Here is a 13919-nt window from a genome sequence, read left to right as displayed (position 1 = left end):
CAGTTGACCAGGCTTTCCTTGGTTCCATACCATGTGAGCCTCTCCATAGGCTCACAATAGGGCAGCTGGCTTTATCAGAGTGAGCAAGTGAGAAGCCCAGAGAGAGTGCCACAAAGACAGAAGCCACAGTTTTTTATAGTCTAATCTTAGAAGTGACATCCCATCACTTTTGCTGGTATTCTGTTCATTTGAAGCAGGTCACAAGGTCCAGCCCACACACATAAGGGCATGGGTGCCATCTTGGAAGCAATCTACCACTGTCATGGCTGGTGGCCTCAGTCTCATCCTGTCAGTGATGGCAGTGGTAGGTTTCTAGCGGCTGTTGCTAGAGCGTTTCTCAGCATTTGCTGAGGGCTCTGTGCCAGAGCAGAGTCGAGTAAAGATGTTCTCTGAGAGCCACTCAGTGGAGGCTGAACCCAGCTCTATTGAGGCATGCTTTCTCCCTTTTATTCCTTTGAGCGAAATTAGGGACTACTATCTTCCAGCTGTCTCCATTTGAAAGTGAAAAGTAAGGATTCACGTCTGTCACTGAAGTGCTTAAAATCTATTTCCTAAAGTTATTCCTTAATAAAGGTGCCAAGTCCAGTATCATTGTGCTGGAAAGCTCAGTCGGCCATATTTCACTCTTGTAACCACTGACCATCCCACCTCTCACCCTCAGCAAAAGAGTGAGCTTAGTAGAGAAACAGGCTATCAGAAGGGAAAAGTCATTTTCCCACCATGAATCCCATACGCTTTCCTGTGCCTGTACCCATGCTGCCTTTTGTCACAGTGAAGGAGGTGTCTTTCTTCCTTTGGAGGCTGGTTCTTCTCTCTGTGCCCTGGGTTCCATCTCCTCCACCTTCTCAGTACCTTATTCTGTCTGCTGGGATTTCTCTCCTGTAACTTCAGCCTCTCTCCCTTCACTGGGGCCTCCCCATCAGTATGTATCTCCCATCTAAGACTCCTTGTCTGGGGTCCTCTCTCTCCTCCTGTCTCTGCTCCCTCAGCTTATCTCCAGCCTCCTCTTGTAGACCAGACTTCCCAAGAGCTTCATTTATTTGCCATCTCCATTGCCTTGTCTCTTACCCATTCTTTAGTCCATTCCACTTGTCTTTTACCCATGTCTGTTTGCCGCATGGCTCTTGCTGGGGTTGCCAGTCACTTCATGATGTTAAAAATAACACTCAGAACTACTTTAGGTGAAGGGAAGGACAATACTCAATACAGGGAAGGGCAGCTCAACTGGACTGGACCAAAAGCAAAGAAGTTTCCGGGATAAACTGAATGCTTCAAAGGTCAGCAGAGCAAGGGCGGGGGTTTGGGGACTATGGCTTAAGGGGACTTCTAAGTCAATTGGCATAATAAACTCTATTATGAAACCATTCTGCATCCCACTTTGAATTGTGGCATCTGGGGTCTTAAATGCTAACAAGCAGCCATCTAAGTTGCATCAATTGGTCTCAACCCACCTGGATCAAAGGAGAATGAACACCAAGGTCACACGATAACTATGAGCCCAAGAGACAGAAAGGGCCACATGAACTAGAGACTTACATCATCTTGTGACCAGAAGAACTAGATGGTGCCCGGCCACAACCGATGATTGCCCTGACAGGGAGCACAACAGAGAACCCCTGAGGGAGCAGGAGAACAGTGAGATGCAGACCCCACATTCTCATAAGAAGACCAGACTTAATGGTCTGACTGAGACTAGAGGAATCCCGGCGGTCATGGTCCCCAAACCTTCTGTTGGCCCAGGACAGGAACCATTCCCGAAGACAACTCATCAGACATGGAATGGACTGGACAATGGGTTGGAGAGAGATGCTGATGAAGAGTGAGCTACTTGTATCAGGTGGACACTTGAGACTGTGTTGGTATCTCCTGTCTGGAGGGGAGATGGGAGGGTAGAGAGGGTTAGAAACTGGCAAAATCGTCACAAAAGGAGAGACTGGAAGGAGGGAACGGGCTGACTCATTAGGGGGAGAGTAAGTGGGAGTATGGAGTAAGGTGTATATAAGCTTATATGTGACAGACTGACTTGATTTCTAAACTTTCACTTAAAGCACAATAAAAATTATTTAAAAACAAAACAAACAAAATAACAGGAGAGCGGTTTCTAGTCCTTGTCTTTCTTCACCTCTCAGCAGCATTGACATTGACCATGACATGTTGACCATCTTTGTGAAAACACCCTTCCTTTTGCCCTGTGACTACATTCTTCTAGTACTCTGTTGCCTGTCTAGTTGTTCCTTCGTGGTCTCATTTCCTGGTTCTCCTCTCTTGTAAAGCCTTTGTTATGGATTGAATTGTGTACCAAAAAAATTTTATCAACTTGGCTAGGCCATGATTCCCAGTATTGTGTGGTTGTCCTCTACTTTATGATCTGATGGGATTATCCTGTGTGTTGTAAATCCTGACCTCTATGATGTTAATGAGGCAGGATTAGAGGCAGTTATGCTGGTAAGTAGGACTCAAGCGACAGCATTAGGTTGTGTCTTGAGTCAATCTCTTTTGAGATATAAAAGAGAGAATCCAGTAGAGGGAAGAGGGACCTCATACAACAAAGAAAGAAGAGTCAGGAGCAGAGCGTGTCCTTTGGGCCCATGGTCCCTGTGCTGAGACACTCCTAGACCAGGGGAAGATTGATGACAAGGACCTTCTCCCAGAGCCGACAGAAAAACCTTCCCCCTGGAGCTGATGCCCTGAATTTGGACTTCTAGCCTCCTAGACTGAGAGAGTAAATTTCTCTTTGTTAAAGCCATCCACTTGTGGTATCTCTGTTATAGCAAGCAGGACTAGGTGACTAAGACAGCCTTTAAATATTGAAGATTCTCAAAGCTTGGTGTGTAGTCTCCCTTTAAAAGAGCTTCGTCACACACACAGCTTCAGCTACTCTCTATATGCTAGTGACCCTGTGACAGGGTATGGCAGTGTTGGACCTTGTCAGACTTCGGGAGGAGTCAGCATCAACACAAAGCTGATTCCTCTGAGGTGGAGGTCAGACATACCTCCCCTCTTCAACCTTTTTATCAATTCTGACACCAGCCATCTTCCCCACAGCACTCTCTGCTTCTCTCCTGGGCTTGATAATTGATTGCAGTGGCCACATGGAACTCACAGATCATACTCAAAACTATATGGTTTTTTAGGGAAGTAACATGGGATCAGGATTAGCTTGCAGGTAACTCAGGGTGCAGTTCTTCAATTAGGAGTTTCTTTTCGGCTGCTGCTGCCAGGCCCTGTTTGAGCCTGGCCTTCTCTGCCCCTGCTTGGGCAGGTGTTACAGCTTTTTTAGCTCTACCAGTAAGTGCCCAAAGGCACCCCACTCTGCCAGCAAGCCTCCTGCCTGAAGGCGTTCAGCTCTCACTCTGGGGCAGCAAGCCCACTATGCTGTCTCGCGCCGGCCTCCTGGTTCTGCTGCCGCTGCTCCAGTGCTACGGCTCTGTCTCCTGGGTCTTAGAGGTTCTCAGTGCAGGGACCCCTGGTGCAAAGGATGTGCTCTGCTCCAGACTCTTCTTGATGGTAGTGAGGGATGGGTGCTTATATAAGCAAGCAACTCAATCCTGTTGGGCTGATTTTATGCACCATAATAACCAACGGGCTCCCTCTCTGCACTGAACTAGCCAGTCCCCTTGTAAGTGGCTTCATCTATTCACATATTAACTGACATTTTCTGCTGGTAGGGACTGGCTTCTTCCCTGTGTAAGAGAAATAAACTTCTCCAAAGGACTCGGGCAACTGTAACAACTCAGCGCCCAGGGGAGAAATCTCCCAGGCTGTTTCCTTTTTCTCCCTTTTTCACAGAACCAAGGCCAAGGCCACATAAACTCTTCTCACTATGCTCCCCAGCCTGTGTCTCAGCCCGGACTGCTGAGGCCCAGACTTTTGAGGCCCAGACACCCCTAGGTACCACTCAGCATCTGTCCTGGGCTGTTTCTGGGCACTGCAGGTTCAGTTCGTCCAAACCTGGGCCCATGTTCATGCCCCACAGCCCTGGTCCTTGCCCACTGGTAGATGGCCATCTCATCCCTCTGCTTAGAACGCTTTCTGGCTTCTCGTCAGGCTTGAGATAAAAACCAAATCCTTACCGTGGCCTGCCTGTACCCTGGTCGCGCTTTTCTGTGCCCACCATCTTGTACCTTGTCTCACTTGTTCTCCCTGCTTCTGCCACTCTGACCTTTTCGACTCCCCTTTAGTGTGCCCTGTACCCCCCACTCCCCTTGCACGTGCTGGCTTCTCAACTTGGCATGTCCTTCCCTTTTCCCGTTGCCTTGGTAACCCCTCATCCTCGAGGTGTCAGGACAGATGAAGCCTTCTGTGACTGTGACTGTTCCTCCCCTAAACTAGATAAAACCCCCTGATGTGCGCTCTCAGAGACTCTGGTACTTCCTTTCATTGCATTTAGCACAGATGTGATCCTGCACACTGTTTGCCCTTTGGTTGGCATCTGCCTCCTCTACTTGACTAGCAGCCCATGAGGGCAGAAACCAGGTCTCTTTGACTCCCCACTGTGTCCCAGCGCCTGGTTAGGTATTTAGTACCCGTTAGAGGTTCAGGAATTTTTTGTGGAGTGAATGAATGAACTGGGACTCATCTGTTTTGTACATAAGATCAGGATACTCCTGAGTTCTCGCTGGTTGGTTTTCCTAACCGTTTGGACTCTTCCTTTTTGGCAGGTGAATGTACCCCGGTGCCTGCCCTTCTCAGGAGTGGGGAAGGTGAAGCAGGCTGCATGTGGTGGTACCGGCTGTGCCGTGTTGAACGGTGAGAACCTCTTCCACGCAATTCATTGGGAAGCTGTGGGTGGGTTGGATAGGGAGGGCACGGTCAGTGTCCGTTGGATTTGTGGGCTGTAGACCTCAGTATACGGAAAGGAGCGTGGCCGTGGGAAGAGCTGGCTGGGCTGAATTCAGTTATTAGAGGGTGAGAGTAAAACTTTTTTTTTTAAATTGTACTTTAGTTGAACGTTTACAAAACAAATTTCTTATGAAACAGTTGGTCCACATATTGTTTTATCACATTGGCTGACAACCCCAGGACGTGTCAACACTCTCCCTTCTCAACCTTGGGTTCCCTTTTACCAGCTGTCCTGTCCCCTCCTGCCTTCTAGTCCTTGCCCCTGGGCTGGTGCCCCTTTAGTTTTGTCTTGTTTTATGGGCCTGTCTAATCTTCGGCCGAAGGGTGAACCTCAGGAGTGACCTCATTACTGAGCTGAGAGAGTGTCTGGGGGCCATACTCTCAGGGTTTCTCCAGGCTCTGTCAGGCCAGCAAGTCTGGTCTTGCTTTTTGAGTTAGAATTTTGTTCTACATTTTTCTCCAGCTCTGTCCAGGACCCTCTATTATGATCCCTGTCAGAGCAGTCAGTGATGGTAGCCAGGCACCATCTAGTTGTACTGCACTCAGTCTGGTGGATGCTGTGTGAAATTCTTGACAGAAAGATAACAGCCTGTGATTTCTAAGTAGACGGCAGTAGAGCTTAGTCACTTAATAGCAGACCTCTGGAGTGGAGAATGAACTTAATTCCCTTCCCTTCTCCTGGGCTAGGCATCCTAGATCTGCCTTCTCCAGAGAGGCTGTGCCAAGAAAGAAAAGGCAGATGGGAGAAAAGCCTTAGAGTTCGTATCCCAAGATCTGTGCCCTGGATTAAACGCCTGGCACCACTGGTGACCAAAAAATCCTCTCTAAGAATCTGGCCAGAGGTGGGTGATGTACGTGGCTTGGTCTTTGAACAGCGTGAAACTTGGAGGTGTTGCTGGGGCCAGTGCCCTTCTGAGCTTCTCCCTGTTAACGTGGGTGGATGGTCCGTGCAGGTTACCCTTAAGGTGTGGGAAGCTTATGTTCTGAGATTGGTCAGCTGGCCAGACGTGTTCAACAAGCAAGAATGAAAGCAGGGGGAAGAGGAGAGGAGAAACATCTTTTAAATATCTGTCAGTGTGTTCCTGCCAAGCAGGGAGAAAAAAATACCCACGTGGCTGTCATGACTTTTGTATGGTGCAGTGTGAATGTCTGGTGAGGGAGGGCTACATTTGGGCTGAGTTTCTGACCATTGTTTTTACTGTAATGTAGGAGAAGGTCATGTTTTTGTCTGGGGCTATGGAATTCTTGGGAAAGGACCAAACCTACTGGAAACTGCTCTTCCAGAAATGATTCCACCCACTCTCTTCGGCTTGACGGAGCTCAACCCAGAAATCCAGGTTTCCCGCATTCGGTGTGGACTCAGCCACTTTGCTGCGCTTACCAGTAAGTGACCGATGCCATCCAGCCCCCTAGTGACACTGGTGAAGGGTCCCCTTGTCAGGTTCAGGCCAGAGCTGTGGGCGGCTCTCAGTTTTCCGTCCACGCAGTGGAGTGGTGCCTTTGGATGGATGAGCAGAGAGTCATCTGGCTCGGGATTGCAGACCGTGTCTGTCGTCTGGCTCGGGATTGTAGACCGTGTCTGTCGTCTGGCTGGGGATTGTAGACCGTGTCTGTCGTCTGGCTGGGGATTGTAGACCGTGTCTGTCGTCTGGCTCGGGATTGTAGACCGTGTCTGTCGTCTGGCTCGGGATTGTAGACCGTGTCTGTCGTCTGGCTCGGGATTGTAGACCGTGTCTGTTGTCCATCCTGGAGTTTTGCTTTGATTTATTTGGTTTGTGGTTCGGCTAACGTTAAAGTGATTTTCCTGAGAGGACACTTTGCTGGCAGTAGGAGGAGGGGACCCTGGAGTATGTCAGGGTGCTAGAGGAAACCAGCTGAGGTTTGGCAAGTCCACGCGGGTAATTAGGAAATGAGTATGTGGGGTTTGATCTCGTTCCCGGCCAACCAGAACCCCGATCTGACCCAGGAACGTGGGATGGCAGAGGCAGATTTGCGAGACCATCCTTTGGTTTTATGGAGGCAGATCTCCTCGGTTTCTCTGAAGTGAGAGGGGAGAGCGTGACCAGAGGGGAAGGCTGAAAAGGTTTGCCGAGTTATAAAGGTGGAAGGTATCTCTGCTTTTCTCCATCACGCCTCTGATGCCTCCGCGGTCCCCCTCACTTCAGTTTGCTGCTCTTAGTTGACATGAACAGTAAAACCATGCTAATTGATTTAATCTCGTGATTCTCAAGAAAATCTACCACTTTCTTGCAGTTAAAAACTCATCGAGCCCCATGGTAAGCAATCGTTTCGCTTTGGTGTTGGAACATCTGGGCCTGGACGGTCCGTGTGGGTTGTCCTGGTTTGTGCCTGGGGCCCAGTTCTAAGGTGAGGGCTGTTACAGATGGCGCCTTGCACCAGCGTACTGGCTGCTGCTCGGCCTGGGGGCCTCCCAGCACGCAGGCTCCGGCGTTGGCGCCCGGTCTGACTGTATTAAAGGAACGAGTCGTGGTAGTGTAGCCGAAGTAAAGGATTCCTCCCCACCACTCAGCCTGGGTCGGCCGCTTCCATTTGAAAATTGGGTCCAGGTCTTGTGAATTTTTTAAAGCTATTTTGATTTAGCAAATAAGAAGCATTATGGACTAATCCTGGGAGTAACAGATATCTCATTTCCGGAATGTTCTGAGACTTTGCGTGCAAAGTCATATGCTTAGAAATCCATCAAAGTATTTGATTAGAGTAGGGCGTTTATTTTCTGTCTGCTGTCATGCCATGTCGCCATTTCAGGTCACACTGAAATGAAATCTCTGCCTAGATTTCCCCCAAGACCCAACAGCTCCCCTCTAAGTGCTGGTGACTGCCCCTCTGTGGAGGGGGCATCGGACCTCAGGCTTTTGTGTGTCTCTATGCCCAGTGTTCACATGTGGCCACCTGGGAATTGAAGTTGGTTGGCTTACTCCGAGGTCTGCTGACATCCCTCTAGTGTCCACCTGAGTTCTGTTAAACACATAAAATCTGAGGTGGAGGGCCAAGAGTGAGGGCCAGACCAGAGAGGTGGTGACAGCTGGTCACAGTGACAGCTGGATCGTCTCAGTCCCGGCCTCTCCATCACACCTTTCCACTTCCCGTGACCAAGCCTTTGGCCAGACACGGGGAGGTGAAATGGAGGCCTCTGTGCCAGGGGTCCGAGCTGTTGTGAACTGAGCAGCTTCCCAACCAGGCCGGGGATCCCTTCCTGGAGGCAGATGTCTCCAGAGCCCAATCGAGACCTGGTCCCCCGGGTTACGTTCTTACAGCACCCTGTTCTTTTCCTTCACGACACTTCCTACAATCTGTAAGTATGTATTGATAGGTTTAACAATTTGTTTATTTCTAGCTCTTTGACTAGATGGAGCTCTATGAGGATAGGAGCCATGTCTGCCAGTCACTATCCCGTCCCCAGCTCCTAGCACAGACGAGACATAGGCACCCAGTCGCTTGTGTCACTCGACTCAGTGTGCCTCAGATGTGGAATCCCAAACAAGGATGACAGATGGTCCTACTCCTCGCTCTGCCAGATTAGAAAGCCTAGGGTGTGACCAGGGTTTGAGGCCGCTCAGATTTCAGGATCTGTGGAGGGAAGCGTTTGGTCAGAGCTAAGCGGCAGGGCGGTATGGGTGAGGGGCAAGCAAGTGGGCTCTGGGCACAGCCCCCTGTGGGCACCGTCCCCTGTGGGCGCTCCTCTCCCCGGCGGTGGACACAGTGTAACGCCCGGCCTCGGACATCTGGTAGGAGCGCTTGCCTTAGACATTTGCCCTTTTCTTCAGAAGAAGACAGTAATGCCTGGGAAAACGTCAGCATGCTGGGGGGCTGTTTGTACCTGGTGCTGGAAAGCCTGTTCTTGTGACCCTCCCTTTTCTTGAACACTTGCTCTTGCCACGGCCCCAACCACGCCTCTGTTTTTCTTTCTTGGCAGACAAGGGAGAGCTGTTTGTGTGGGGCAAGAACATCCGAGGATGCCTGGGAATCGGTCGTCTGGAGGACCAGTATTTCCCATGGCGGGTAAGGCTGGACGGGGCGGGCCTGAGGACAGGCCCATAGAGCAGGTCCCCAGTGTGCAGTGGGACGGGCCCAAAGGAACTCCTCCCCTTCCGAGTCCTGCCACCCTCTGCCTGCCCCAGTGCATTCCACCGTGGTACCCGGCCCAGATACCTGTCTGGTGGCAGTGGCCAGGCACCCGCGCCAGTGCAGGTATTCAGGCTGCAGACTTATGCATCTTGGCTCCTGGGGGGCACGTCACCTCACTTCTGGGGCTTGTTGGTTGAATGGTCTACCCCAAGTGTTCCAGCCCCATATTAGCCTGCCAGCGCCATGTTGGAGGCTGTCTGAGGTGAAACAGAGTAAAGGGACGTGGGTACCCGTGCATGAGAGACACGGAGCAGAGAGATATGGGCACCCACACATAAGAGACTCAGGGCAGAGAGACATGGGGCACCCGCACATGAGAGACTCAGAGCAGAGAGACATGGAGTGCCCGCCCATCAGAGAGGAGCAAGCTCCAGGTAGGGTGTTCCCAAGCCCTCGAGAGGGAGGATAGTTGAAATGAAAAAGTTAACATGTAGGAGCTGTTTGTTATAGCTCATGGATTGTAATGGTTCACAGAGAGTTGGAAAAAAAAGCAGGATGTTCAATATTTAGAGTGCCTAACCACAGCCACCAGAGTGAAAAGTAAGTGTTTCTTAGGGGTAGGATGCAATTAGACAACAAGGCTCATTTCAGAGTTAAGGAAACAGGCCCTCCCTTAAACTGTAGTTTATATTAGTCTTGTTTACTAAATCAATCCTGTAAGTTCCAGAATGAATGTTGTGTGGTGTTTTTCATGACTAAACATACGCACATGGCAAAAACTTTAAAAGATGAGAAGCGTATTATGAAAATTAGTCTTCCAGTCCCCACTTTCTGGTTCCTGGAGGCAGCCCGTGTGCTGCTGGTTTACATTCCCTTCCAGAGAGTCTCTGCTTAGAGAGCCATGCACTTTTTTTGAAGATTGGATTTTAATATGCCTTGAAAGTGCAAAAAGTATTTTTAAAAAACACTTGTAAAAATGCAAAAGAAATGTATCATTTAAATAAAATAAGGATTTATCTGTCAGAAACCCAGCTGCAGAATGTTTTGAGGCATTTCGTATTTTAGGGCTTTAGGGCTTTCTGACTGGGGCTTAGTTACCTAGTGTGCCATAACCCAGATACCACGAGTGGTGGCTTTAGAGAACAAATTTTTTTTTTTCCTCACCATTCTGGGGGTTAAAAGTCCAAGTCAGGGTCTCTGTTATGTCGATTTCCTTCCTGGTCTGTAGCTCCAGTGTTCCTTGGTTTTTGGCGATCCTCATATGGTGTCTGTCTCCCTGTTTGTGTCTGTGCGCAGGTCACTCTGTCTTTCTGTAACTCTGAAGCGATTGGGTTTAGGCTCCACCCTCCACTGATGTGACCTCAGCTGGCTGATGGATGATACTCGATTGCATTAGGTTAAATTAGATCACGAGCGCAGGTGTGGGGTGAAAAGCCCAACGCACATTTTGGGGGGACACAATTCAATCTGTGACAGATATTTCCTTGACCCTTCCCTTAGTTGCTGCTTCTCCCAGTTCCCTGTGAATCAGCAGGCCCTGACTACCAAAACCTGCTGGTGGAGTCTCTGAGAGAACAAGTCAGAACGGAGACTTTAAACTTGTTAGAAAGAAATGTTTGTGTATCAGAGTTGTTTCCAAGATGGTTGGCGCTCGAAGCTAGTTTCTGAGCCTGGAAACATCACACGCCAAGAACGGAGTCAGAATGGTTTGTGGTGTACAATACTTCAGGTAATGTGAATGTCAGGAGCTCACACATCCCGCTTGTCTTCCTGGTGATTCCTTACTGCTCTTTCTTCAGGCCCGCCAAAAAGGATTTCTTTCTGAGGGGAAGCTTGGGAACCAGCTGAAGCATCTGGGTTTTACGTGATGAGCACTGTGACGAGGGCCTACCCGCCTGCCTTGGTTTCCTCCAAATTAGAGAGGTGATCAAGTCATGAAATAGAATTTTAAACAAATAACCTTTTCTGAATAAATGGCGTATGCAGAGCGTTGGTGTCTGTGGTGGTGCTGGAAGCACCAGGCTGCTGGAGCCCAATGCCCCTGATGTCCAGCCGCCTCTCCCCTTGCTCTGGCTCCTTGCTCACCAAACCCCCCGGTCACCCACGCCCTCGGGGAAAGAGCACTGTGGTCAGTCCCTGTGGCGGCCCTGCTGCCATTCCTCTTGCACGTTCTGCGAGCCCTGGGTGCTTTGTCCCCTTGTCACCTGGGGGGCTGGGGGCATTGGGTGAATGGCGAGGGCTGGAAAGGATGGTGCTGAGGCCCGATTCTTTGCCTCCTTCCTGCTGTATGTGAGCTTGGGGACACGAGGCCAGGACTCTGGGAGGGGAGTGGCGTCAGCAACTAGAATCCATTGGTGGGATTCCTCATGGAGTAGTCTGCTGTTGGTTAGCTGGACTCTGCATCGGTCTGGTTTTTCCTTTTCAGTACAGGTGACTTTCATTTTATTCTTTAGAAAATGATTTTTTCTTATTAGTTTTCAGTGGGGAAATGTGCTGCATCATTTTAAAAGTATTGCAGAACAGAAAACAGAACAGTAAAGCCTGTTTATAGCTCATACAGTGGTACCAGCTGGGTCTGTGTAGACTCCAGAACCTGGGCTTTTCTGACACATGTAGGCCCAGGAAAGTGACACCTGAGCCACCGGATTTGAGCCTCTCCTTCTGGAACCTTCCCAGGACATGTTTTCATGCTAAACGTTGATGCTCAGAGCTCAGAGAGGTTAAGTGATTTCTTTAATGTCACACAGCTAGAAACAGGCAGAGGGAGGATTCAGGTTCAGGTCTGTCTGACTTGAAAGATGTGGTCTTTCCATTGTAGCCCACCTCCTCTGAGAGAGCCCGATACTGGAGATTGTGGCCTCCCGGCTGTGGGGAGCATCCCGGCATGCAGAGCTGGGGACAGCTGACCAGGTGTCACCTGGCTGTTCACAGGCCCTCTGACCTAAGTGGGGGGCACAGCAGGCATCGGAACAGGCACTCAGGGAAGACGGGAGTATCTTCCCACTTCATCCTCCAGGTGGCGCCCTCACCTCCAAAGGTCCAAAATGGCAGCCCTTTTGGGGAGGGCAGAGCATGTACAACGTGCTGGATGACTGAGTGTTCGTTATCTCATATCCTCAAAGCAGCCTTTTGACTTTCGGCATTGAAAGGGCTCCCTGAGGACTCACGCCTCGGTGGGCTGGGTTCTGATTTGAACCTGGGACCTCTGGTGCAAAGCTGTGCTCGTCCCTTTCTGGGCTCCCCTGGCAGGGCCAGTGGAGCTTCAGGAGTACTAGCTTAGTGACCCTCTGACTTCCAGGCTTCTTTCTCAGTGATCACAGGTGGTTCCAACAAGCCAGGAGAAAGTCGGTTTTCAAAGGTGGCCCGCTGGAACAGCACCCCTTCTGCTGGTATCTGAACGCTCTCCTTCCTCAGAGGCCCAGGGTTGGCTGCCTCTCGATCCCGTAAAGGAAATGCCAGGTGCAGCCACGTGGGGGAGGCAGCCGCCTGGCTCCTGTGCAGGCTCCTCACAGGCCTGTCTCTCACCTGGTGGGCGTTTGTTTCAAAACGGATTCCACACAAACTTTGAAGAGTCACTCAGGCTAAACGTGGTTTTGGTTTTTGGAACAGTTTCCCTTTGCAATAACGATGTATGTGTAAATGGGTTTAGAATTGTTGTCAGGTGCTGTCAAGTCGGTTCTGACTCATAGCTACCCTATGTGTACAGCAGAACGAAACACTGCCCGTTCCTGCGCCATCCTTACAGTCGTTGCTCTTTGAGCCTGTTACTGCAGCCGTTGTGTCAGTCCTTCTCATTGAGAGGCTTCCTCTTTTTTGCTGAGTCTCTGCTTTACCAAGTATGATGTCCGTTTCCAGGGACTGGTCCCTCTTGATAACACGTCCAAAGTATGCGAGATGAAGTCTTGCCATCCTGGCTTCTAAGGAGCGTTCTGGCAAATTAGGATAGAAACTCCTTTTAACCTTGACTTGGACAAAGCTGTACCATGACAGAGGGCAACCTTCTCTTGGCCTTGGTTCAGAGGCTAGGTGAGACTGCGTACCAGTGGCAGCTGGAGCCTCAGCTCTGCCACGGCACCCACAGAGGCCTTCAGAGCCAGGCCCTCAGAGCCCCCAGGGCCTTCAGAACTGGGCCCTCAGAGCCAACCCTCAGGGCCCTCAGGGCCTGACCCTTGGCCTCCCAGGCCCGCCTTGGCCAAGGTGGTGTGGTTGACTTGGCTTCGGGCACTAATGGCAGAGCACTCTGGGAGTAAGGTCAGAGGTGCTTAAGAGCAGCAGGCTGGCTGCAGGTGAGTGGAGGGAGTGTCACTGTCCCGGGAAGGGTAAACATCGTGCTTGCTCATGGCCTGGGGAGGTTGCTAAGTGTCCATCTGGCTGCAGTCGCCAGAGATTACAGCGAGTGTTCTGCCTCCATAATGCTTTCTGTGTTTCCAGGCCTTGGTGATCAGCTGGGGCACTGGTCTTGTTTGCTCAGTCATTTCTGTAATAGGTTTTGCTAAGGACATTTGTTTAGAGAGGGCTGGGTTCCTAGCATCCGTGGGCCCTGTGCCCAGGAGTCCTTAATGGCTTGGTCCCCTGGCTGTGGGAGTGGAGCACCGGCCCGACGCCTGCTGCCTCTGCTTTTAGGCCAGCATCTTGCATCAGACCGGTCCTCTCTTAAGCTCAGTAAACTCCACAGGCTGTTTGAAGTCTCCTTTCCAGCTGTCACACTGCTAGAGAGTGCAGCTGTGGCGGGGGTGGGGGCAGGTCTGGTCACTGCAGCCAGAGTCAGAGAGCCAGAGAGGCAGGGTGCCGACTTCAAAGCTGTCACATAAACAAAACTGCACGAAGCAGCTCTGCAAGGATGACCAATTAGGAGTAATTTCCAGGGCAGAGGAAGGAGAGTGGGCAGATGACGGCAGGGGTGGTAGTAAAGGGTTCAAATCCGCTGCTGTAGAGTTGACTCCAACTCATGGCGACCCCTGTGTGTCAGAGTACAGCTGTGCTCCATGGGG

General features: G+C 50.6%; 1 protein-coding gene across 2 annotated transcripts in view; it reads left to right on the top strand.

Moving 5' to 3' along the window:
- Nucleotides 1-13919, top strand: part of RCC1L (RCC1 like) — a 34894-nt gene that overhangs the window by 17947 nt on the left and 3028 nt on the right. For both annotated transcript variants that reach the window (XM_049904794.1, XM_049904796.1), the window contains exons 8-10: nt 4662-4749; nt 6052-6225; nt 8777-8862. In XM_049904794.1, the coding sequence (XP_049760751.1) occupies nt 4662-4749; nt 6052-6225; nt 8777-8862 (348 nt within the window). The remainder of the gene's footprint in view (nt 1-4661; nt 4750-6051; nt 6226-8776; nt 8863-13919) is intronic.

The sequence above is a fragment of the Elephas maximus genome, chromosome 12 (assembly GCF_024166365.1).
Source record: "Elephas maximus indicus isolate mEleMax1 chromosome 12, mEleMax1 primary haplotype, whole genome shotgun sequence".
NCBI classification, from domain to species: Eukaryota; Metazoa; Chordata; class Mammalia; order Proboscidea; family Elephantidae; genus Elephas; species Elephas maximus.
Note: the sequence above shows the minus strand (reverse complement) of the source record. Positions and strands in the feature narration are given on the sequence as shown.